Raw genomic sequence first — 27,907 nt, 5'->3', positions numbered from 1 at the left:
GTGGCCAGCTGGAATAGGAAGGTTGTTGTCCTGCTTTGCCTTCATGTGGCCCCATTTGGAATAGTGCATACAGATCTGGGGCCCCCAGCACAAGATGTGGAGCTGTTGGAGCAGGTCCAGAGAACCAGAGAGCAGGAGCGCCTCTTCTAAGATAACAGGCTGAAGCAGCAGAGGTTTGTTCAGCATGAAGAGAAGGCTGTGGAGAGATCACAGTGTGGCCTTCCAGTACTTGAAGGGGATTTAGAAGAAAGCTGTGGAGAGACACTCTGTCACAGAGTGTAATGATGGGTATAACAGCTTTAAGCTAAAAGAGGAGAGATTTAGGTTACGTTTTAGGAAGAAATTGGAACTGGATGAGCCTTAAGGTCTCTTTGCACCCAAGCCATTCTGTAATTCTATAATTCTACCATAAACCTAACAGAATGATTACATCATACAGTTTCATAACACTACTTCCTACTGAACATACCATAGCCAACAGTATCCAGATGCAGCATTTCACAAGCACTTTTTCTGTATGTGTAATGGAGAAATATCTGTATCGCAATTTCTTTCTGAAATGGAACACTGCTTCAAATTGAAAGATCAGTTTCCAACACGCAGGGTAGAAAAGCTTTTGTACTGTGCTGTACAGGTAACAGATTGAGATGACTGATGCTCACTTTTGCCTAGACAGCTTGATTTACAGTGTTAGCCAAGCCTATATTTCTCTTAAAGCAATTCCAACAGAGAACATTGCTTTTGATGAACTATCCTGTAATAATTTACAGGCACACCTGAGAGCCAGAAGCACAGAGATATGCAAGACATCAGTAAGTCTGGTGGTCAACAATTGCAGAAAACTTTAATACAAGCACGTAGAAGATGACTGTAAGGGCACAGTGCAGATGATCCCATGTTATACCATTTCATTTCCCTTCAGAAATACAAAATAAGTGCAGGAAGTTTGCCTGGCAAAGGTTACAAAAAGTAATCATCTACTAATGAATGTAGCTAATAGTGATAGCCAGTAACAGGACAGGACTAAGTGACAGCAATATGAAGAAAATGGGATCATATGCCACCAGAACTTGCTCATCTAGTCTCATGGGACTCTCAGCAGTGGGCAGGAAATTCAGTTACTGTTGTTCTGTATTGCTTATTTAATCTTTGTTGGGTCAGAACTGCAGTGTCTCCAATTCGGAGACTGCAACTAAAGAAATACATATTACTATGAAGAATGCCACTTAATTATGTCAGTATTTTAACAAAAAGTTTTGCACTGTAAAACCTCCCTAGTGGTCACATCCACACAAACTTTTGCAGTGTAGTAATCATGATGTAAGTTTATAACTTACATAAATGTATCAACTACGATTATTATTATCATTCATTCACAAAACTTAACCACAGGTTAGAACTTCCACCATTCCAAAGGGGATACATAAATAAGACAAGTGAAAGCCTCTCCACACAAACATCTAAGACTAGCTTGTGCCTCAATAGAAAATTTCTGAAGCAAAGCAATTTTGCCATCATCTGCCAATCTCTTGAATTGAAAACAATTTGCAAGGAGAAGCACCAGTTTTAATTACACTTCGTGCATTTCATCTAGATAGATGAACACATGCAGTTAGGGTCTCTTGTAAAATGCCATTCTTCCCAATTAAACTCATTTAGCTGGGATTGCAAGATTCTTGTTTCAAGTCTGTCCAGATTTAGGACATTCCCAACAACCTGATGTTTGTCATGGTTTCTCAGGTCACAGGAATTCTTGCTACTCTTCTGGAGTTAGGAGAAGGTTAGTTGCAGCCTTCAGAATTTCTCATCCTCATACCAACAGGATGCTTGTTCCTATGTCGAATATTTACTGGAAGTGACATACTGAAATGTCTGCTTATCAACAGAAGGTACACCCCAGGGTGGAACGTGGTGGATAATCTGTTCCATGATAGTTCCCTAAAGTGACCTGCAATCTTAGCTGTTAGCTAACACCTGGGGAGATGACACTAAGAAAAAGCAGCAGGGAGGGCAGAGCAGAGTAGAAGCCCCATAGCCAGACTCTGTGATCTTTTCAGGGGTGGGAACATGGTAATACCACTTAAACTGATAAGCTGCCTTGTAGTAGTGAGCCAGCCATGAACCAGCAGTTTTCCACCTTTCTGTTTGACTAGAGTCCCTCAAGCTTCACCTTAAACTAAGAAAATAGTACACAAATGGCTTAAGAGTAGAGGAATGGAAGATATCGCTGCTGATCTCCAAGATCAATTAGTGGGGTGAGTTGCTCTTCTTCCCCACAGGGACACCTATTGGGTAAGATTTGCAAACAGTTAAGCTGAGTGCTGCCCATGGGAAACGTCAGAATAAGTTGTACAGAGTTATTCCATAATTTAATGCATTTTCAGCTGGCCATGTTTTTCTTATTTTTTGTTAACCTCACATACTTTGTACACAGCTCATTTACCAACAGCAATCCAAAATAACCTGTATTCCTGTTCCTTTAATAAACTGCACTGTTCAATAATCTAGCCATGAGAGTTCTTATTGAATGCAGACAGATTCCTTAAGGGTCATCGTGAGAGACCATTTGAACATGACTAGGTGAATTGGGCAGTGCATACTTATATCCATAATTATGAAAATGCTCTATTGAATGCAATCAGACTTAAGAGTATTTAATTAGACATCACCCAGAATTTAAGCCTAGACACCCCTACGCCCTCTGGACAATCTGGAACATAAATGGGGTTATTTTCTGCCTAACTTCTCTGTGACTACTAACAGCCTTCACCGGCCAGGTTCAGTGCAGATCTGAGACAACCTTTTGCAATTTGGCTAACTACAGTTTCCGTATCTTCTTTTGTCCAATAGAGTTCAGCATGTAAAATCAAAGTAAAAGTTCTGCTCTGTTTGTACTTGACCTTTCCCACCTGACAGTTTATTCAAGAATACAGTTTTCATGCACAAAAGTATACAGAATCATAGAATCATTGAATGTCCTGGGTTGAAAAGGACCTCAAAGATCATCTAGTTTCAACCCTCCTGCTAAGTGCCAGCCACCAGACCAGGCTGCCCAGAGCCATGTCCAGCCTGGCCCTGAATGCCTCCAGGGATGGGGCACCCACAACCTCCTTAGGCAACCTGTTCCATCCTGTCACCATCCTCTGTGTGAAAAACTTCCTCTTAATATCTAACCTAAACCTCCCTTATCTCAGTTTAAAACCACTCCCCCTTGTCTTATCTCTATCCATCCTCATAAACAGCCATTCCCCCTTCTGTTTACATGGTCCCTTCAGATATTGGAAAGCCACAATGAGGCCTTCCCAGAGCCTTCTCTTCCACAAGACAAACTAGCCCAGTTCCATCTGTCTTAGTTTCAGCTGGGATGGAATTGTTTTCTTCAAAGTTTCTGGTATGATGCTATGTTTTAGTTCTAGGAGACAATGTTGATAGCACACAAATGATAGTTGTCTGCTATGCAGCGTTGTATAAAGCTAAGGCCATTCTCATCAGAGGGTCCAAGGAGCTGGGAAGGAAGTGAATTAGGACAGCTGACCTAAACTTGCCATACAACATACCATATGACATCAAGTAGAAGGAGTTCTGAAAGGGGTGGGAGTTCATCTCGCTCTCTTCTGCTGATAGAGGGACTAGCTGGGCACCAGTTGGGGGACAGTGAGAAATTACTTACGCATATTATATACAAATATATATATACATATACATTTGTCATAATTATTATCCTTTTCCTTTTCTGTTTCCTTGTAAATAGTCTTCTCCCAACCCACAAATTCTACTTCATCTTTTTCTGTCCTCTCCCCATCCCATTGGGAATGGGTACAATGAGTGAACAATTGTGGGGAGCTCAGCCACCTGCCCACCTGCTGGGTTAAATCACAACAAGGTCATTTTTATTTTTTTTTTTAAGTTTTCTTGACTTAAGTTAATCTCCTGATATAAACAAAACTGTAATGAATTTCCCCCAAGTACATCTTTTCTCCATACATGTCTTATGATTGCCTTCACTTTGCACAGAAATATGTCTTACGCTGCAATTACAAATTCATGTGCATAAAAGTGAATGAATCATAACAATATATTAAGTAAGTGTTACATAGGAAAAGAGAAATTGTATATGCGTTTTCACAATGCAGCTTTCAGTCTTTATTCCTCCTAGAAGACTGCTACTCTCACCTGCACTACACTTTAACTTTGGGTTTGTAAAAAGACTTCTGCAAAACTGTAGAGAATGGGATCCTGTCCCTCTTATATGAATGCAGAAGCAGATCTCTAATTACACACTGTGAGCTTGATCCTATGCTCAGTTTTCTTTGGGTGCAAGGACAAAAGGAAGCTGTTGGACTTCAGTACCTCTGGGAACTACAAGAGGATTTCCTTAACTTACAGATCTGATGTCACATTTCTATGGGATTAAAGGCAAGAGGACACTGAATGTAATGACTCCAGGGCATTCTGTGGAGAAGATCCTGAAACAAGTATGATGCAGCTGACATAAAATGAAGAGTAAATGCTGGCAAAGATGTTCTATGGTTCATAGCTCAGATAACGTTTGCAGCAACAAAATCCTCTATAGAAAAGGAACTGATAGAAAATAACTTCCTGGCAAGCTCCATGTGCTTTAAAGTGATCATTAACGTCTGTGTCAAAGATTCACCTGCATCTTCAACATTACACTTATTTGTTCAATTTCAGTATGAGTATATATATTCACCAATACTTCCGTCTCAATGATCCTGCCTGTTTGCCTTGACTTACCCGCTTATGAAGACGTTCTGCTTCCTCCTGATATGCAGCAAGCTGTTGTTTCCATTGTTTTACATTGGCAGTGGACTCCAGCAGGGCTGCTGTGAGCTTAGCATTATTACCCTTGAGTGTGGCCAGTTCTGCCTCCCAATGCTTGCTGATTGTCGAACTGCAAGAACAGAATGAGAATGCTCAGACACCTCAAAACTCTAAATGTTCAAATGAGAATGCAAGTGCTCAAATAATCCAAACTTTAAATACAAAAAATAGCCATCAACAGAATTTTTAGCATTGATATATCATAACTGGAAAACAACTTCTAATCTCTAAGCTCAACAATTATTTTGCTTTAATAAATTGTTAAGGATGATGAAATTCATACCAACTTCCCAAATGCAACACCTCATAATTCTACAATATGCATATGACTAGTCATCATTTTAACATGTATGCATTAAGGGCTTTTTCAGCCTACTACTTAACGAAAGATACTGTAGAAAGAGATCTGTCACAAAAGTGATAATGTAGTGCTTTGGAACTACAGCTTAGTAGCCCTAATGTAAGTCTTCTGTGACTGAAATACACTTTACACTTCCTTTTTAAAACTTAAAAGTTTCAAGATCTTAAATTTCAACAAGATAATATGGTTAATTATACTTCAGTAATATTGGCAAAGAAGCTAAAGATCAAGAAGCACAGAGATATTTTTCCATTACTGCAAACAGGATTCTGGTGGTGGGGTTTACTGTGTAGCTTATGGACAAATAATTCCTGCCTATAGTCTAGTTATTATCTGAGGAAATACAGGTCTTTAATTTTCAAAGATAACTGGCCATCCATCATCTGTAAACTTCATCCTTACACTGAGTATGCAAAGGTAAAAACATGTCAGACACATCAGGTGAATGTATTAGTATTCAAAGAGGCTATTACTCTTATAAAGACAATGGCATGTGAGGTGCATACCTACATGGAAAATACAGAGAGAAAATAATTCCTTTTGTTTAACTGGCCTACTATTAAAAGCATCATTGAAAACCAATGATCTGTAACAATGGTCAAAATAACTTTGCATATATGATGAATTCTGAGTAATTATCATGGTCTATTTATAACTATTATAATGTAATATGCTTAATTATATTTTGCATTTAATTTTATAGGTTTATCTGAACTTTGCATATAGAAGCAATGAAGCATTCTGCCACCACTTTGCCCACTAAGTTTCTTCTTTTCCAATTGCATATGCATAGCTTGTCCCACAAAAGCATGCTCCAGAAACACAATCATTCTTAGAGAACTTCCTGAGGTGTTCAAAGCCAGCCAGTCATCAAGTAATATGCATTATCCATTCAGATCACATCTGCCTTTGCACTAACACGGGATGTCTGATTCTTCCATGCTCCCACATTTTCCTCCAAATATATTGCTACATTCCCATGAACAGGAATACCCGTTCTTTCAGAAGAGGAATGTGGGTTCCTTCACATTGCATTGCATGAACTATTCAACTAATCAGAAGTTCGTCACCAGAAATTTTAAATTTTAAATGACTAAACTAATGTGAAGATAACCCCATTTCATCAGGGAACATTGACTCACACATTAAAGATGATGAGAACAAATTTTTGAAGCAGTGTCTACGATTCTGTTCCTTTTATCAAATTCATTTTTCATCTGTAACAGCACATCGTATCAACAAATTCTGTGAAAATCATGCTAAAATCCTAGTCCATTATCACATTTCCATTTCTTTCTAGACGATCTGATCTTGCAAACAAATGACCAAACCAACATGTTCATGCACCTGAGTGACCATACTGATTAGCATGACAAGTAGCAAACCCTGTGTGTGTGACACTATTCCTTCTTATTAAATGTATCACAATACTCATCTTTCCTCAAGAACAATTACACACACGAGACTCTAGATTCACTTAACACAGCAGATTACAAGCTGTGTGTCTTACTACTATTACAGAAGTGAACTGTTTGACCACTTCATACCACAACCGAAGACGCAAAAAGGGAAATGAAGGGTTTAGCCTGTAATGTTTATACTCACAATGATACAGCTAAGCTTTTATAAGCTGAGAAGATCTCAGAAGACAGAGTCTTAGATGATGCCGAGTAGCCATGGGAGTGGGTTTCATAGTGTCTCACCTTCACCTTTGCTCAGCACCCTAACCATTCTGACAAGAATCCTGACTCTACCATAAAACACAAGTATATTACTCAAATTAATCTGGTTTTGTATTTGACAATACACAATAATTTTTCAATTATTTAGGGTTGTCCTGTTTCTTCTCATAAAAGTCTGCATTCTCCAACATAAATACAATGTGATGGATATCAATACAGGAAAACAAAGAATGAAAGGCATGGATTATTTTTTGTATTAGCATACTTCTTACAATCATAATCTAATTAAAATAGTCTGCAACCAATTGTCGGAGTGCTTATTTAACTTTTTGAAATAACACATTGAGGGGGAAAGAAAGAAGAAAAAAAAACACAAAAACATGTTTTGTGGATTATCTTGATTAAAAGTTGACTTATTTAGATTTAAATTAATTATTTTAAGAACAAATAAAACAAAAAATACAACAGCTGCTCTCAAACTATACTAAAATCACCCACTTTAAGGTCTACGCCTGTAGGGCTACACTGGTTTGAATTTATCTACAGCTCCAGAGTAAAGACGGAGAAAGACCAATTTTAGGCTCAAAAGCAATTCTTCCTTAGGAGAGAAAACGCTGGGGCTAACATGTAGGGTGGGAAATACACGGGTCCAGAAGCTGAAAGCACACACACAGGTAATCCAAAACCACAACTGAGCCCAAGGCTAGCACCGCAGTCCCTCAGGATAGGTATGGGAGGGTTACATATACTCTTAAAAACCTTTAATTTAACTACTGATTGAAAGGCTTTTTGCTAAAAGGAATTGATTTTGCCCTCAATGTATTAGAGTGCATCATAGGAAATAGCAAAGCTCCGTCAGTTGTCTTAATGGTTGCAAACATCTGAAACAAACCCAAATATATTTGCTCACATGAAATGGGAACACATATCCAACGGTGGAAGTGATCCAAACAGCAATGCAGCTTCTGACAGAGCACCTTTCAGTGTGTTGAAAGGTGTTCAGCACTGCAGATCAGAGGGGAGAGCAGTCTGTGTACACAGAGTGACACCAGCACACACATTTGCAGCTTAAGGATTCAACATACCTAAATAAGTTTTTTTGTTGTGTTCTGGAAGCCACACATCATTTACTGGCACTGCCACAATTTTACTACACATTTCTTCAGGCCTGTCACAATTAACAACACTGGATTCCTGGCACACATAAAGTTTTAAGATGGCTTTTCAAGAAAAGAAACATCCTCCACGCTTCTGCTTGTTGCCTGTTTCTCATCAAGAAAAACTCAACTGAATGCTCAAAAGCACTCTAGCAGAAGATGCAGCCTAGTGAAAATTCTGTCTGTCCAAACACAGAATAACAAACTGCTATACAAACATAGCTGCATCAGTGCTTCTGCAGCGGTGGAGTACAAACCAAATACAAGAGAGAAAATGGGCCCGTAATGACTAACAGTGAAACAGGAGTAGAACTGCTTTAGCTAACCACAACGCACAAAAACTGCTTCCGTAACAAAGGCTTAAACTGTACTGATTGTAAGTAGAATTATCTTCACAGTGACAACTGTTCATGGGGTTGTGAGCACTTCTTAGCTGGTAAACATTCCCAGAACCTCTGATCCTTGGTGTTGGCCACAGAATTTGATACATAGGTAATATCTGAAACCTCCACAGCCAGAACAGTGCATGGTGTTCAACTTTGAGGCAAAGGCTTCGAAGTCAGATATTTAACTTCTGTAGCACACAGTACTTTCATCCCTGCTATAATATGCTCCTGTAGCAAAGCACTGTCTGATAGTCTATAGCATAACTGTGACACCCCTGAAAATTACGGTAGGATTCAATGGTCTTGCATACTTTTAGGCATTCTGACCAATTAACATCAAGATGATCTCTGTTCTCACTGGGTGCTGGTTATAACTCCAGTAAGTCACTGAGGAATAGCTTTGCTATCTGTCCATCTGTGACCTGAATAGAGTGCCAGAGGCTATAAATGAGAATCTTTCTCTGCAAAGTAGGTCGCTTACAGAAAATTAATCCTAAAAGCTCCAGTCACCATGTTTAGACAGTTTGAGAAGACTTGCACAGGAAGGGGCAGGGAGCACACATTAATGAGCTGTATTCAGAATGAAGTTATTTCAAGAGATGCCTTCAAGAAACAAAGAAACAAAAGCAGTCCAAATCAAGAGATGTTTTCTGAGATAATGCTTATTCATTACTTGCTGCACTGTAGGCAATATCAGCACTGTAAGATGTGGTTTAAGCTTTACTTTAGATTTACAGAAACAAAGGGTGCACAGCATCATGCTTTATTATTATTCTACGGTTTAAATACTAGATATGTTGCTTTAAAATTAATTAGTTTAAAAGGTGGATTTCCTACTCTACTGTAGTCACAGTTGCAAGCTGTTGCTGAAGGGCAAGTACATTCATTACGTGCCAGTGATCTGCACTACAGATGTATGACGAGTATCACCATCTTGGGATGACATAAAAGAGGAACTTGGGTGAACGAAGACTGGAGTACTTTCACTACAACATTTGACATCTGGTAATACTAACTAACTCCACAAGACTTGACAAACAGGAATGAAGCAGAGACCCTGCAGCTGCTGTTTGGATTATAAAGAGTGGCACGTGCTGGAAGCAGACCAAGAGCCTGGTGGAGTGGGCACTACCATTCAGCAGGAGAGGAACGTCAGCCGGCTGCTAGCAACGTGTTATCCGTGCTGGAAGTAAGGAGCAATCCTTTCTGACAGCTGTGCTGGTGAGCTGTACGGAGCAGCTCGTCAAGCTCAGGGAAGTAAAGGGGACTTGTAATGATTTAGCCCTCTTACAGCAGTATCAGATAGCTCAAGTGAAATCAGTCAGCGTAGCTTCTTCTTCCCTTCAGAAATATAAGGTAAGAGTCTGGTTTTACATAAGGCTCTTGGTAAGGAATTCTGCCCAAGATCCTTATGAAATCTGTCACATGAAATAAAGTCCAGCAAATGTTCTTCCACAGCGCTACAAGAACAGTTACCACTCCTAGCTTAGTAACAAGAACTGTAAATGGTGCTGTGAGGATAAGACAGTAAGCTTTAAAGGGCAGCATAAGATAACTTCATAAGCTAGATAATGCTGAGGTCCCAGGCTGGAAGAGTGAGGACTCTGCAACGGGCTACAGTTGCAATTACTTCCATTCAGATGTAACTCTGGTAGATGCAGATGACAACTCTGTTGGCACAGAGGGTGATAGCAGCGTGCCTCAAAGTATTCCTGAAAGCTCACAAAATCCTCTTTTATTCACAAGGGGAGTTAAAGTCCTCAATTCACATCCTCAATTCAAAGTGAAAAGCTTCATTCACAGTAGAAAGAATTTAAACATGATGGTGTTAGAGTTTGTCCTGCTGCTCGTTCGAAGTACCACATGCTATATGGCAAGAAACACAAATTTCTTAAGTCTTTCTCTCTCTTAAATACTCAAAACAAATTTAGAAGTAGAAAAACAAACAAACAAGCAAACAAACAAAAACTTAGGTCACCCATTCATGACCTAACTAGGAGTCATAGAATAAGCAGAAAGCTGAAGAAAGAGTATCAGGTCCTACCTTGCCATTCCAGGAAAAGGCAACAAAGAACAGACCTAATAGATTCAAACACTCAAAAGATGCTGAAGTTGTGTGCTTGAGGGACATGGTCATCTACCATACAGTTAGATCATGAAGCTACGGAAGGAATGATGGTATCTGTAAGTAGGAATCCTGACAAATACAAGAAAATAACAACCCAGCCCTATCTCTTCATGACTATAGCCTATTGTGTTTTTATCTGAAGTTGCTACTAAGTGGATGCATACAAAAGGAAATGTTATTTGATAAACTGGAATTCATTCTCATAAATGTTAGGTCTTCTCAAAGTTACAATCAAGAGATAATTACCCGGAAATTGCTTTAAGTTAAATATTTTCAGAGAGGATGATGAAAAGCTAATTAATATTCAAAAAAGACTTTACTCTTAATTAGAGCATTCAATAGAATTTTTAGCAAAGGAAGATAGGTACCCTGGGGAGAGAAACAGGAATATTAACTAAGCATGAAATATCTGTTCTTCCCTTTGGGACAAGGAATATCCATATGATCTCAGTGGAGTTACATCAGCACAAAACAAAGGAAACTTAGTTGTGAATCAGCTCTTTAGATCGGAGGAACACACACAGTTTAAATGATAAATTTGTGTTGTAGCAAGAAGGCTCAAGAAGCACATTTGAAGAGAGGAGATATTCGATATCCCTGAACTCTCAAATTCTATCTCAGTGTAGATGACAGAAATGAAATTTGGATGAGGAATGCCTATGAAGATGTTACAGGTTTCTCTTTCAAGATGCTTCATACATGACTTTTCATTTGCATTCAACCCTTCATGTTTTCAAGTTCTAGATTATCCAAAGCACACATGTAGCCTACGGACAGAAGAGCTGACACTTCAGTGTTGCTAGAGACAGTTCTGTTATTGGGCATCTCTTATCTTACACTTCAGCAAGGTCAAAATCTTGCTGACCAAAAGAAGTTGAATAATGGCACAGACTCCTTTGACTGTGTAGCACATAACTATACAATCAAAATCAGTGGCTATATCCTACTTATCTCCTACCAATTAAATCCAGGTACTGTACTTCATTAGATGGTCTTACTTCATCACAGGACCTACTGAAACCACCACAAGGCAGACAACTTTTCAGCATTGAAGCTAATCACTGAGAAATAGACCTCAACTAAATTATATTATTTTTAAGAAGGAAATATTCTATGAAAAGACTTTCCACCATACCTCAGCATTACATTCTTCCAAAAGATAACAATGCTAGAGACAAAAACGTCCAAGTATGGTGATGTTCACAGCTTTTTGAAACACTAGGAGTCAACTGTAGTAGAATGGAGAAGATTGGGTATTAACACAAAATGAATGTTTCAGCTACAGTCCTCATCCGTTAGGGATTTAGATCCCATTCCTGACCCACACTAAAGTGAAGTAAAAAGAGAAGAGTCACTCTTCCACACTGAATCAGTGAAGAAACATTCCAAGCTTCTTGCACTGTTTGCTACTGAACTCTGAATGTATTTACATAAGTGACATTTAAATTCTGATTTTCATTAAATTCACACTGTTAGCAACTTAATGCGTATCTTTTAAACATTGTTTCAGAATGTGAAAGATTTGTATTTAGCCTGAATATCATGGCAGCACTACGGAAATCCTACTTTCCTCATTTTAATTCTAAAAAGACCTCACTTTTGTCTTAATCATATAATTTCATACAACAGGGAGACACCATGTTATCTTTTCATGAAGGTCATACAGCCTAAAACAAAACCGATAACTGTTTTATAATTTTAACCCATTAGTAAGAGCAAGCACAGCTAATTAACTCCTATGATTTTTTGCACAAAACATTAAAACCTTAAAATTTCATCACATATTCCAAAAAAAAAAAAAAAAAGATTTGCCATCTCTCCTCTACTGAAATTGCTTATCAATATCACAAAGAAGCCTTTTATTCTTATACCTGCAATGTAACTGATGTTATTCAAAATTGATAACCAGTCATTTTTTTTTAGTCCATGTGGTTAATATACAGTATGGGGAACAATTCCTTCCTTGCCGTTGCTATGGTGTCGAATACTTCAAATACTGCAACAAAACTAAATATTCAAAAGCAACCTAAGTTATTGAGGAACTTTAGTCTCATTTTCTAAAATGACTAAGAATTTGGCTGTGAAAAAAGTCAAACTGACTAGAGCTCTTATGACACTTAATCACTATATAGAAGCAATTACATGATGAGCTTATCAGCAAGTGAGATACTAGGACACAATGACCCTGACATTAAAATGATCTGAATGAAGACCGCTTTCATTCTGTAACTCATCTGTATACACAAGAATTTAAAGCAGTTTAACCTTAAATTCACACTTTGAATCAGTACAAATTAATTTTCCAGAGGCCCTATGTAGACAAAAGCCTGTTTCTTTCAAAAATCCTACCTAGAACAATGTGCATTGATACAATCCATTCTCTGTCAGTAACATGAAAAATGAAAAAACAGAATGTGACTGCCCTACACTTCTCTCAGTCATTTATTGAGTGCTTTTCTGGTTTTAAGAATTTCACTGAATTGTGCTACCAATTACACCTCTGTGAATTTGAGCATCTCTCCCACCTTTACCACAGCCATGCTGTGACAGTAATGTCAAGGAACAGCTCTTTTCCTAGTGAACACAACTCCACCACGAAATGAACAGGGCCCAACATCCCAAACATCTGAAGTCCCCACGAATTTGCAAGCTCCCCAGATTTCCCTGGTCCATAACAGCTGGCCAAACTGTGAGTGCAGTTTGTATAATCAGATAGGCATCTACAGAGTCTTCCAAAATCACACTACAAGGCTCTATGCAATCTTCAGGTGTCCCCGGCTCAGCTGAAACCCCTATGGCAATACACGCTCCACAGTGGCATGTGTCAGTGTGGCCGCCAAACCACTGCATGTACTTGGAAAGGACGCTGCAAGTGGAAACTGTGTCTTATGCCACAAGGACACAGAAAGGGCCCATGCAATAACACGTGAACACTGTTTAGATGATGGCCATTGGCATCAAGGCCTGTTTCATTTGGCAGCGTACCATATAGCCAAGAGGAGGCAACTGCAGCTACAGGTTGATTCTGCAGAGATCAGCAGTGAAGGCCATCTTTGCAGAGGGAGGGCAGACAGAACTGCAACAGAGTGGGCTTGAGGAACTACACAACAACCCTTAGGTGCCTTTGCAAAAACCTTTGCCTCCTTTGCAAAAATCTCTCCTGCATTTCTAGGTGCCTCCACAGCTTGAATTACAGTGTGTTGTATCTCTGCCAACAACAGCAGGCATTACAAGTGTTCCACTGTGACAGGCATACGTGCGCTTACATTAGATCTATTGGAATTTTTTTGCCAGTGATACTAAAGGTCACCTTAGTCTCTAAGACCATCTAATGCTGGTTCCTCTCCTACTACCACAACAAATTGGATTTAGCAGAACAATAGTTGCAGATGCAGGCCCTTACAGAATCTCTATAAGGAACAGAAAGACCCTCCATAGAATGTCAAGTACAAATATTTGGAATAAAATGAAATAAAGATTCTGAATAAGGACTATCTGACCTCTACCCAGCTTGTACATTAGTTCATGTCACAGTATGAAACCATAATAACCATTTGTGCAGTTAATGCCTGAATTACAATTGTCAATTTGCTTGTCCTGGTAAATATGACAACATGTGTTAATCGCAGTCGGTATAGGAGATGAACTGCCAGTTTATTTGTTGACAATACCATTTTATTCCACTAAGGGAACTGAAGCTATGTCAAAGTATTGTAGATTTAATTAAGCTTCATTTATCTCCTCTGATAGCCATGCAATTACTTAGAGGCAATAGCCTAAATATGCAGCCCAAACTAAATCATCTATGGAGCTGTCAGAACTTGAAAGAACAAGCAGTAAGTGCACATGAACTATATGACCAGAATAAACCATATCGACTGAGGAGGTTTGACAAAAACAACCTCCTAGTGCCTTACAAAACTTATTGGTGGATAGAATCACAAAATCAGTGTATCATGAAGGCTGGAAAAGACCTCCAAGATCATCCAGTCCAACTGTCCACCCACCACCAATGCTACCTGCTAAACCACATTCCACAGTGCTGCATCTAAATGTTTCTTGACCACCTCCCTGGGCAGCCTGTTCCAATGCCTGACCACTCGCACAAAGAAATTTTTCTCCAGAGACAGAGTGCTGCTCATGTTATTTTTATCTCAGATTTATATAGAGTGGGAGAACTAAATTTGCCTTGTTTAAACCTAATCTGAGCCCAAGAAAAGACTTTTTTTTTTTTTGGACTAGATTGATTTTGTAGTCAAACTTACTTTAAAAAAATCAAAGAACAAAGATGAAATTTGATAGACAAAAGTCTCTCATACTGGTACTTTTTTCTATGAGCTACAGTTTAACACCTGGAAGAAGTGATCTAAGTTTTTCTTGCTCCCCTACTGTAAAAAAGTTCTAGAAAAAAAAACACATAAACACATTATTTTCCTTAACTCATCAGTGGTTGCTAGTTCTTTTTCACTTAGTCTAGACTTCCAGGATCTATATTCTTTTATTTCCTTCAGCCACTTTCCAGTAAAATGCAAAGGTCAGATGATTTGGCCTTTAATTGAGCTCACTGATAAAAAGGAAATAAATATACGCCAGTTCTTCCCACTTCAACACTAAAACACCAGCTTCAAAAAAGAATCCTCCCCTTCAATTTACATATTTATTTTCTAACATCCTGAGTTCTATTTCACCCCATTGATTAGTCATCTGGGATAGGAAAATGGCACAGAAAGCTGCATGGTGTGAAGATGTATAAAAGTAAGCTTCCCTGAGCCCCTCAGTGCACTATATGAGAAAGTAAGTCCAGCACAGATAATATCCTAAATTGCTAAAGTAGAATTAAATAATAGCACTCAAACCTCTGAAAAACATAGCAAGAAGATGATACACAATCTACGTTGTCATGTAATCACATTAGTTTTAAGTTTTTACAGTACTGAAGTGAATATGTAAGTCCCAGTCATACACAGTGAGTAGAGGACAATTTGTGCTAATTAAGTAATTTTAATGACCTCTTAAAATTCAGGGCAACTTGAGCTGCTTACACGAAAAAGCATTTGGTTTGAGATAATGAACCAAAATCTCAGTTCTACATTTATTCTCACATTTAGAGAGGGAATTTATCTTCTCTTCAGCAAACTAGAGAGTTAAATTGTTTACTACTAGCATGAAGCACAATTCACTTAGGAGGGTGTTCTGTTTTGCTTTTGTGTGGTTCTTGTTATTGCAGTCTCCCAGAAGACGGTTTTCAAGATTCTAACTTGAGCTTCAAAACTGAACGCTTTGAACTCCGTGGAAGAAAGACAGAACATTGTTACACCAAAGTGTCACAGAATACAAACTGCAGAGGCAACAACCCTGCAAGCTAAGCCCACCACTATGAATGGACCAGCAGTCGTATTGTATTTCTGTGTACTTGAGAAAACAGAGGCCTTGACATTCCAGGCATTTTATTTCACCACATTCACCCAGCTTCAGGTTTCTTCATTCGCCAAATGGCTAAAAGCCGATACAGAAGAATCCTCTTAAATTCAATATCACTGCTTATTTGTGCCCATCCAATCCATCAGTGCCAAAATTTGATGACTATTAAGTGTAACTGCAGAATATCTTGATGATGCTTATGCACTGTCAGTTTTCCACAACTTACCAAAATACTATTCAGTGACTAGAGTTCATCGTGGTCAAAATAATGATCAACACAAACTGCTTTCTGCCTGTATCACAAAATGCCAGTGGCACCTATAGCGATATTCAAGTACTCGAAAGATGTGACACTTTAAGTACAGAAAGGTTCCCTAAAGCACAAAATGCTGAAATATTACAGGTGATGTTGATCACCATTTAGCTGTGTTCCCCATTCTATTCCTCAAGCTAACTATTCCATCAAGAAGAGAATGTATCATGTACTTCACGTTCTCTGTTTTATGTGTTTGTTTGTGCCTGCCCTGAACCTCTGCCCACATACGCAAGACAAAGATTGATACCCTCAAACTTCCACTGCAAAGTCTTCCTACCAGAACGCAACAGAAAATCAACAAGATACCCTTGTACAGGAGGTACAGTCTTATGCTGGATCTGCTAAAGAGAACATAGTGGATGTAATCCACCTCCTGTTCAAAAGCTAAAAGAAATACCATCAGATGGCAAATTTATCTGACCAATGTTAGGTGCCTATCTAGGATAAAATGCACTGGGCACTATGGAATAAAATATTTCCAGGCCCTAATATCAAAAGAACACACCAAAATTTCCTGCTTTACCCTAGAAAACCCACACCACAGCTTACAACAAAGGAATTACCAACTTAGTTAGGTTTCATTGTAGAGCCTACCTACAAGTGAGGGAAAAATCCTCTGTAATGTTAATTCACCTGGCAAAAATGACACAAACCAAGGAATATGATACTAAAAAGCTAGCAGGGGTCTTCTGGATTTAGACATAAAACACAAGATTTTTATATTATGAGAAAATTAAATGCTCCTGGGCCTTGGCCCTATATCTTTTGCAGGGGTGCAAAGCGATCAGTAAAAGCACGCAAAATGAAATAGCTTATGAAATTCAGTCAGCACTTCTCCACATAAAATTTAGACAAAAATTACTTCAATTATGTCTATTTTTTTGCAGAAAGGCTTCATTTGAATATGAGACAAGCACTCTAAAGAATACACCAGATACTCATGCTGTATGTTTTTAATATAGAGAATCTTCTGAACTGCTTTTTTCCTTTCAATAAACAAAAAGATCAAGTAGCTTTCTCAAATTTGCCACGGCTTTTTTGCACCTCACAGACAGTCCTATGTTGACTTTAAACTGGAGAATTAGAGAATCAGAGAATCGTGGGATCCTTAAGGTTGGAAAAGACTTGTAAGATCATCTAGTGCAACCATCCACCCATCCCCACCATGCCCACTGAACCACGTCCCTCAGTGCCACGTCTACTTATTTCTCAAACATCTCCAAGGATGGTGACTCCATAACCTCCCTGGGCAGTTTCAAAGCATTATCATTCTTTCTGAACATAAATTCTTCCTAATATCCATCCTGAGTCTCCCCTGCTGAAACTTAAAGCTATTACTCCTCGTCCTACCACTGTTACCTGGGAGGCCAACCCCCAACTTACTACAACTTCCTCTAGGAAGTTTTAGAGCACTATGAGGTCTCCCCTGAGCCTCCTCTTCTCAGACTGAACAATGTCTTATCTCTCAGCTGACCTCCACAAGATTTATGCTCCAAATCTTTTGCAGCTTCATTGCCCTTCTCTGAACATGCTCCAGGGCCTCCATTTCTTTCCTGATGTGAGGAAACTGAACTTGAACATAATACTCAACGTGCGGCCTCACCAGAGCTGAGTACAGAGGGATGATCACTTCCCTGCTCCTGCTGGCTGCATTATTTCTAATACAATCCAGGATGCCATTGACCTTCTTGGCCACCTGGGCACCCTGCTGGCTGATGTTCAGCAAGCTGCCAACTAATGCCTCCAGATTATTTTCCACTGAGCAGCTTTCCAGCCACTCTGCCCCAAGCCTGTAGCGATGAGTGGGGTTGCTGTGACCAAAGTGACTGGGCATTTGGTCTTGTTGAACTTCATCCCACTGGCATCAGCCCAGCTACTCAAACTCTGTAATGCCTCCCTACCCCCAGGCAGATCAGCACTTCCTCCCAGCTTGGTGTCATGCGCAAATTTACTGAGGGTACACTCAAACCCCTCATCCATGTCATCAATAATAGGGAACAGGACAGACTCCAATACCAACTACTAGTGACCAGTCACCTACTGAATTTAACTCCATTCATAATCACTCTCTGGGCCTGGCCACCCAGCAAGTTCTTTACCCAGCAAAGAACACATCTGTCTAAGCCACGAGTTTCCACCTTCTCCAGGAGAAGTTAACTGATACAGCACAATTAGCTCCTAAGCTGAGTTCCACCTGTGCCTGAAGTCAGAGATATTTCAGGAGACAGAAGTGTTCAGTCAGCCCTACACAAGCTCCTTTGCTGGAGCTAACCCTAGCAGCTGCTATAAGGTACAATTACTCATGAGATTTAACTATAGGAAAGGAACAGAAGCTGCAACCACCTCAAAAAATCACTCTCCTTCTCTGTTTCCTCTTAATGCAAGCAGAATTTGGCAGAGCAGTATCTCATGCCTCCAACAGGAAAAGAATACGTAACTAAAATAAAATATCTATTGACAGCTATCTAGGGCTCAGGCTTCCATTGTGAATCCCCTAGGAGTAATTTATCTAATTGATTAAAAATTAGCTAATTTCTAAGTCCATATGGGCTTCATTAACACAACTTGAGCACTTCTGAAATGACATAAGACTTCTTTCTGGAGCATATTCAGTCCACAATTAATAATTCACCATCACTGAAAGTGGAAATACTTTAGATCTTAAGATGACGGGCACCTTGTAACACAGGTCAAATGTAATGTAAATTCCCCTGAGCAATATCTAATCATATTCTTATAAATGCCAACAATAATATAGTAATTGATAGATTCTTAAGCTAAAATCACTGCAAAATATAGTTCTAGGTGGACTGATTTCTGCCTTCAGTACTCTTCTGCAAGGAGAGGAGGTAGTTAAGAAAGGTGTAATACAGAGAAGACTAGGATACATGAAGCAAATGGATCCTTTTTTCTCAAACTTGAGCTGTGAAAGGCTGAAGGTTTACCTATTTATATCCTTCTTGGAAACTCAAGAAAAAAAGTTTGGTACTGTCTCAAGAATAGCAATATAGTCATTCATATTGTCATGACTGATTTATGTTATCAGGCAATCCAGATAGCAGTGAAACCATAAGCACCCAGCATATAAAAATGTTAGAACTCATTATCTATCTATGTCTTTGTATGTATTTGTGCAGCTTTTCATATGGGAACTACAAGTCACTCGTGATCCACAGCTATGCCTGAGACCATACAGAAGGCAGAGCATTACAATGGTCTTAGTAAGAGAAAGACTGAAGTTGTATCATATGCATTCAATAAAGCATCACTAAAATGCACACAGTAACAGACTTCTTTCGTTTTTCTAGAGTATACTCCTAAAGTACAGGTCTGACCATAGGTTTGGCCCTGCTGCTGTAAAACTTAACACAGATCTTTATTGGATACATGTACGACTCACAAGAGAATAAAGTGCACAAACAAGGTACAGAGACAAAGAGATCTCTGGGAAGTGCAGGTCAGTGGGCAAACAGTCACTATACCGGCATGCGGTAGAGGGGCCAAGCTACTTGAAAATGCCAAGAACCTACTCGTGAAAAGATTCAACAACTGATGTTTCTCTTGTTCTGCTGGACCTTTTTTACAGCCTTTTTCTTTCAGATGATTTAATGTTAATTCCCAATTTCTCAGTACACTGGGAATCTACTTCATGGAAGATGGGTGAGGCTGTAGAGTTACCTGAGCAACTGGAGATGCTTCTTCAGTAAGAACACACAGTTCAAAAACATTCAAGAAAGAATGTCTTTGGGCCTATGTTTATGCAGACTTTAAAAAGTAAAACCATATTTTAAAAGTGATTAATTGCAGTGAGTTGTAAGAGATTTTAAAATACCAAACTGGCAGTGTTGACCTTCTGAGCCATGAAATACTAAGTTTTCCATTATTTTCTGTATTTGTATTTAAAGATGGTTTTTGACTTGTGGAATGTGAACTCAAAATTGCTCAGAAGGACTTCACGTTCCTTCTTAGGAATATGTCACGTGCTTTTTACTGTGACTATAATCAATTTCACAAGTGCATCCATGTTCTGATTTTATAAGACAAAGCAGACTTGGCAACTACTGAAACTTGAAATAAAATAAAAATCAATATAAGATAGTGATGCATGCTGTTCTGCAGCATACTTAAAAGCCATCCAGGGAACAAAGGTGGTCAATGTCTGGATAGAGATCAGTGACAAGTGGTGACCCCCAGGGATTGGTACTGGGGCTGATACTCTTTAATATCTTCATCAGTGACAGTGGGGTTAAGTGAACCTGCAGCAAGTTTGCCATTGACACCAAGATGGGAACAGTCAACACAGCAGAGGGACAGGATGTCATCCAGAGAGACCTAGGCTGGCTTGGCCACTGGGTCCGGTTGAATCTTATAAGGTTCAACAAATCCAAATGCAAGATCTTACACCTGGGTTGAGGCAACTGCCATTACCAGTACGAGCTGGGCAATGAAAGGATTGACAGCAGCCCTGATGAAAAAGAGCTGGGGGTACCGGTGGATGGGAAGCTGGACATGAGCCAGCAATGTGCCCTCACAGCCCAGAAAGCCAACCAGATCCCAGGCTGCATCAGAAGAACTGTGGCAAGAAGGAGATCTTGCCCCCCTACTCTGCACTGGTGAGGCCTCACCTGGACTACTGTGTCCACACCTGGAGTCTCCAGAACAGGAGAGACATGGACCTGTTGGAGCATGTCCAGAGAAGGGCCACAAAAATCACCCATGGGATGGAACTCCATCCCATCCCTATCAGGACAGGGTGAGAGTACTGGGCTTGGTCAGCCCCGAAAAAAAGGAAGGCAGTGAGATGATCTGAGAGCAGCCTTTCAGTATCTAAAAGAGAGCTACAGGAAAGAAGAGGACAGACTTTTTAGCAGGGTCTGTGGTGACAGAACAAGAAGAAATGGTTTCAAGCTGAAAGAATGTAGATTCAGGTTGGATATAAGGAAAAAATCTTTTACAGTGAGGGTGGTGAGGCACTGGAACTGGTTGCCCAGTGATGTGGTTGATGCCCTGTCCCTGGAGATTTTCAAGGTGAGGCTGGATAAGGCCAAGGACACCTGATTGAGCTGCAGGTGTCCCTGTTCACTACAGGGGAGTTGGACTAGATGGCCTTCGGAGGTCTCTCCCAACTCTAAGGATTCTATGATTCTATGGTAACAAAAATCTTCAGTTTTCCTTTCTCTAGAACGGCGCAGCAATTTGAATGATTTCGATGTGGATGGTAACACATAACCTGAAACCAAGGTCTAAACTATTCTCCAGTTTCACAGAACAAGATCATGACTGCAGAGTCCATTTCAGGGATATAAAACAGTAAATGAACAAATCTGGAAAAGTCTATTTATCACTTGTTTACCAATACAGATGGTTGTGTGTGTGTTCTGCGCTGCTAAAGATGAGTGGACTAAGTCGTGTGTTTGAAATGGAGCAGCCACCTGTCAGCTACTATGAACTTTTAGTCTTCTAATATATTGCACTTATATATACATATACTTACACATACATCTATATATGGCCATTTGGACATAATTTTAGGAGGCCCCCTTTTGGAGAGGCAGAGCATGTGCATGTATGGATAAGAGCAAACTGGGTGATACTCTTACCTGCAAAACAGATTGCCACAGGAAAGTCTTGTCAACAAACAGGCAAAATTTCAGACACTAAAGAAAGCCCTCCACCTCCTCATCAAGAATGAATCCCAAACTGAAGGCAGAAGCATGAATGCAAAGGATATTTTGGTAATTAAATACTTCCACTCATCAACTTCCTTAACCAATGAGGATGAAACAGTGAAGTTTGAGTGATCAGACACTGAAAAGTATACTAAGAGTTGTCCTGTACAACACTCTCTCTGCCCTTACTTTGCACTAAAGGCTTCTCATTTCAAGGTTCATGACTGTTAGAAAATTCACTTGAGACTCGGGATCAGGAACAGTGTGTGTTTCTTTGCTGGTAACTTTGGGCATTCATGACTTCCTTTTCCTATAGAAGAGATATTTAAACGTGTGTCTGAAAAATATTTTAAAGAAGTGTGTACTGAGGCTTCCAATTCAAGCAAGGTATGAGATTTGTAGTTTCACTGTATTAAGTCTTTCCAAAGACGATTTTTGAATCATAGAGTCATTGAATCATAGAATTACCCAGGTTGGAAAAGACCTTGAAGATCATCCAGTCCAACCACAGCCTAACCAGTAGCCTATCTCTAAAAATCCTCTGCTAAATCATATCCCTGAGCCTCACAGCCAAACGGCTCTTAAACACATCTAGGGATGGCGATTCAACCACCTCCCTGGGGAGCCCATTCCAGAACTTAACTACCCTTTCTGTAAAGAAGTGTTTACTGATATCCAACCTGAACTTGCCCTGGTGCAACTTGAGGCCATTTCCCCTCATCCTGTTATTTGTCTCTAGTGAGAAGAGACCTGCCCCACTCTCACTGTAAGAACCTTTCAGGTACTGGAAGACGGCAATAAGGTCTCCCCTCAGCTTCCTTTTCCCCAGACTAAACAGCCCCAGCTTCCTTAGCCTCTCCTCGTAGGGTTGATTCTCCAAGACCTTCATGAGCCTCGTTGCCCTTCTCTGAACCTGCTCCAGTACCTGAAGTACCACCTTGAAGAACAGCACTTCAGCAAAGCAGCCATTTGCTCTTAAAATTTTTTCACTGTGATTTTTCTTTTTTTCTGAAGGATACTGGAGCATTTTTTTCTGGTGTCTGCACTATTTGACGCTAATGGCATTTGAGTGCTGAAAAGAAAGTTTCAAAAGACAGTAGTGGAAGAGGTATCTGCTATAGTTGTAAATGATGACCTAAGTTCAACAGTAACCCAGACAAAGCTCCAATGTATTAAAGACAACCTCTTGGGCTTCTTCATTGAGTCCTGGGAAAGCTAAGTCTGCAGTTTATCCCTGTTTACTGGTAGAAGGGTTTCTTTTGAGTACTCAGACAGCTCTGAATAAAGGAAGTATGAGTGAAGAAAACATGAGATATGAACTACCTATATAAGATCACCTATATCTGCAGCTGGAATCCTTGAAAAGATGACTGCATGCTTCAGCTTAAAACTCAGAGAAATGCAGATATTCTAAATATTATACATGAAAATAATCCTACCCAAAAAAGAAATGCCTCAGTCACACACCCAGTATCAGAACATACAAAATAAAAAGATCACCGGGCAACTAAATTGCTGGGAACACGCAGAATAAAGAGAATAGCTCCATCACCAATGCCTAAAGATGACAAAGTTAAAAAAAAAAAAAAAAAAAAAAAAAAAAAAAGAGGTAACTGTGTATTAAGACTTGTAAAAGGAGTCACAGGTTTTAGAAAAATACATATATGAGAAATGTCAGCGAGGTAAAGGACAGAAGTGAAGAATAAAAAAATAAATAAAATTCACTTCTCCACTCTGCCATAGAAAACCACCCCAAGGAGTCTGATTTTGTGTTAAATACCAGGTATTTGTGGAGCTTAAGTTTATAGTTGCTCCAGTGCTAATCTTTTCATGTCATCCACGTTTTGGACTGGTTGAGCACAATGGATGTATTCTTTTAAAAAGTGAAAGTTAATTCTTCGAGCAATTTAGCTCCCTTTCCTTTCTACTAGTGGTGGTTTTTTTGTTGGTTTTCTTTTTTTTTTTTTTAATTGTTATGTATGTGATTGAAAGAAGAAAAATTACATGTTCCAAGTTATATGCCTTTCTTCTTTTAAATTCAAATTGCACAAGAACTGCATTTCTCTACTAAGAATGTACTTGACAGTTATGTTAGAAGAGTGCTTGCTTGTCCCTGAGGATGGTATTTACAACATTTTTTTTTCAAACACCCAGCTCTCATCTTCTGAATTACCCCTTGGAGCTCTCATTAAATAAATGGCAGGAAGTGGATAATTCACATGCTCCAGACTAGAACTTGCTTAGCTGCTCAAAAGAGACAGTAACATTTCTTAAGTACTGGGCTATTTTTAGTTTTGGCTCTCATCCATTCCCACAACCATTAAAATCAACTCCATCAGTTGCAGAGCTGCTTTATTTGAAAGAGCTTGGCAACACACACAGCATGGCCATTCCTCTAGTAACAGACAGAATTCCTCTTCATCTCTCCTTCCATACCTACAGACATCTTATTAAAATGTGACACTATAAGCTGTACTGTGCTGTGCTTGACACACTGCTTGTTTAAAAACATGTAATACTTTACTACATATTCCAGATTCCCCGCAGAACTTTTCAGAAATTGTCACCATCAGGAGAATCAGAGACAAGAAAAAGTGTGCATAAACACAAGACCTTCATTTCAAATCACTGATCTCCTAGCAAGAACTTTTATTGTGAAGGATAGCCTGCTTCATCTATGTCCGAGCTGCTTATGCAAGAGTGGGAAGCTGTCAGAGTTGGGTCAGGGAGGAAAGGGAGTCCTCCTTTTCCTTGTGCTTCTTCGTCAGACCACCAGGGTCTTGCTGGCAGAGAGGCAGAAGAGGCAGAAGAACAGCACAGATAGGATCTTAATAATGTCAGACAAATGCTGTTTGAGGTGAACAAGGTGAAGTCAAGACCCACCTCTTGGGTGCTCTAATAATCACTCTTTTCTCACACTGACAGTGGGAACTAATAATCTTTGAGTTGGTTCTCTAAATGTGCCCTCAGAAATAATAATCTTTTACCAAAAGAGTAATTGAATTTACTAGAGTCTCTCCAGTGTGCCCTAAGATGCCACAGTTCCTTATAGCACCATGCAATTCAAATACAGTTATTGCCTTCTAAGTCACATCTAGCTTGAGCAGTTTCCATTCTTGGAGGTTTTCAAAACCCAACTAGATAAAGCCCAGAGCAGGCTGGTCTGACCTCATAGCTGACCTGCTTTGAGAAGGAGTTTATGTTATATCCTTCCTGATGTTCCTCAAAAAACGAAAAGTATCCAAAGATCAGGCTAGATAGCATTTAAAACCCAGAATGAAACATATGCCGTGTGCACCACCAGCACCACTTGGTAAGGAAATGATATGTAACACCATAAGGAACATCCTAATAAAGAGATTTGACTATACATTCAAATTGCAAGACAGCACAAAAACCTGACATCTCAAAACTTCTCTTCAAAGCCAACTTAACAATTCAATGCAATCCATAAAGTATTTTTACTGTAACATAACTGAAATATTTCAGCTTCTAGAAGCACATGTTTGTAATACACACAGTGAAAAATCTACTGAACAGATTTCTGCACACAACTTTTAATGATAACTCAGGGAAAGAACACGAGCTAGCAGCAAGATCTTAGGTTTGTTTTCTTTTTTTTTCTTTTTTTCTCTTTTTTTTTCTTTTTTGTTACAGAATTGGATTTACATGCAGCATTATTAAATGTTAAGCTATCTAGACAGAAAATACCTAAGATACCAATGCCATTTGAAACGAGTTCATTTTCACTAAGGCAGTGAGTGAAACTTTCATATTAAAAACTTGTTTGAATACAAAAATAGGAATTCTAATGAACAAGCAACAAACACACACGTATATTGGCAACTCGAAACATTAAGTTATAGAAATTCCAACTTTCATTTAGATGGAACATCTTCATATAGGACATGAAAAAACGATGTAATAGGTTCAAGTCACGGCTGACACAAAATTGAAGGCTTTCAAGATTTGTCCCAGAAGAATCCTCTTATAGCAAGCTTTGTTTCTGAAAGTGTGTTTTATCCCACAGCTTTCTACTGTGCCAAGAAACTGAATAAAACTTGTAATGATCAAATGTATTCTTTTCAAGGGGTAGAAAAGCAAATTCATCAAACAGTTACCAAAACATCCCAAGCAGCATTTGCATGTTTTGCCAAACATACTCTTCAGTTTTCGTATTTGAATTATATTCTAAGGCTGAATAAGCTTATAAGAGTATTCCTTTGGGCTCATTCAGACACCTAGGCACTCTGTACTGTGTGCCAGTATAATTAAACTTCCATTTAAAAGTCAGGTACAGTCATATCAGAAGTGGTTAAAAAAGAAATATCCACGATTTAAAGAATGTAGAAAATGCCAAAGGCAAAAAGACAGGGAGAAAAAATAAGAAAGATGTCTGAGCAGACCAAGACTTAATTAAGAAAGAAAATTCATCCTTTCTTTAGTCTTATTTTAAATATTAGCTTAACTAGCTTCTGTTGCAAAGAAAGCATTCCTGGACTAGCCATGATTCAGAAAAGGACTGATCAGTGTCTTGGCCAAAATTATTAAAATTATAATGCCAGCTTAGGCTATTTTTTATTTTCATTTCTTCTGGCAATATTTAGTACTGCTGACAATGTTCAGGCTATACATGACAAATATAAAGTTCTCAAGTAATAATACTTCATAATTCAACATTAAGTATCACAGTTTTGAAAAAAGGCAAGAGATTTAGGGGTTTATCTTCCTGTGCAAGGCCCGTAGCAGTTTAGTATTGTTCTTTCTCAAGCATTGACTAGAATCATACTGCTGTGGACAGCTTTAGGCCTTTCCAGTTAAGGATAAAGTGAAGTAACTAGACAGACTTTTGTCCTGTTATGCTTGTGGGACACAAATGGAACTGCAGACTTGCTAGATAAAGTTCATCTCAACACTTAGAATTATTTACTGAAATAATAAGAAATTAAAGTTCTAATAACAAAACACTGGTGAATTAAGTAATGCTTTTATTCAGTTTTGGGTTATAAATGGACAGAAAATAACTATAAATACCAAAGTAGTCTACATTTATGCTGCAGAAATAACACAAGCCCAGCTAATCACACCAGGACATAACAAAGTGCAGAGAAGAATGCTTGCAGAAGACGACGTATCTGTCCAGAGAGATGAGTTAGAACAAAATGAAATAGAACATTTTTCAGGTGTGCAGATTAAAAATGACAAGCAAGATGTAGCCTACAGCATGAACTCCACACTTCTGATTCTGACCTTGTTAACATCTATCAGACCCTTCCAGTTCACACAAAAACATAACAGTTCCCTCCCAGATGACTGTCTGCAACAACCCCATCAACCTCCTACCCCTTCCCTCTGCTGCAATGACGCTGCGCATAGCTGAGCTCACCCAGCCCTCAGCAGCAATGCCATTCCCACCTGAACTGCCACCCTGCATGGTGCTGTGGCACCCTGCTGCCCATGAAGCTCCAGCCTCTGCCCATGGCTCCACCCAAGCCTGCTCTGTGCTCCAGCCTACACTGAGAATCATCGCTTTTGGACCTTCACCAGGTGAGCAGGTCCTGTCACACCAAAGCAGAACATAGCCTAATCCAAGTAAAGCAGTTCGCTTCCAACCTAAGTTCTGACACTGACTTGTAAAACATAATCAAGCCTGGGAAGTAACTGGTATCTTTTGAAATACAAGGATTTTTAAATGTTAGCTTCCCTCAGATTGCGACAGTGTTCCTTGAATCTCAGACACATACAAAAAGGCTTCTTTTCCTTCTATATGCATAAATGATCACAAAATGTTAGCAAGTATTTTCTTCTTGGTTAAATAATAGTATCCAAATGTCTTCCGTTGCTGTTGGTTTTTCTTTCCTTTTCTTCATTACAAGCTTGCAGCTGCCATCAGCAAGACAAAACTGATGTTTTTAAGAATCATCATAGGAGATGTCATTATTCTA

At 39.2% G+C, this 27,907-nt stretch overlaps 1 protein-coding gene across 1 annotated transcript in view; it reads right to left on the bottom strand.

Annotated features, from left to right (window-relative positions):
* The window catches only part of HOMER1 (homer scaffold protein 1), an 84,872-nt gene that overhangs the window by 14,764 nt on the left and 42,201 nt on the right, over positions 1-27,907 (bottom strand). Inside the window, exon 6 of the mRNA XM_072358915.1 lies at positions 4,756-4,912. Coding sequence (XP_072215016.1) covers positions 4,756-4,912 — 157 coding nt within the window. The remainder of the gene's footprint in view (positions 1-4,755; positions 4,913-27,907) is intronic.

This window comes from Excalfactoria chinensis, chromosome Z (assembly GCF_039878825.1).
Source record: "Excalfactoria chinensis isolate bCotChi1 chromosome Z, bCotChi1.hap2, whole genome shotgun sequence".
In the NCBI taxonomy this organism is placed as follows: domain Eukaryota; kingdom Metazoa; phylum Chordata; class Aves; order Galliformes; family Phasianidae; genus Excalfactoria; species Excalfactoria chinensis.
This window is presented reverse-complemented; position numbering and strand designations above follow the sequence as displayed.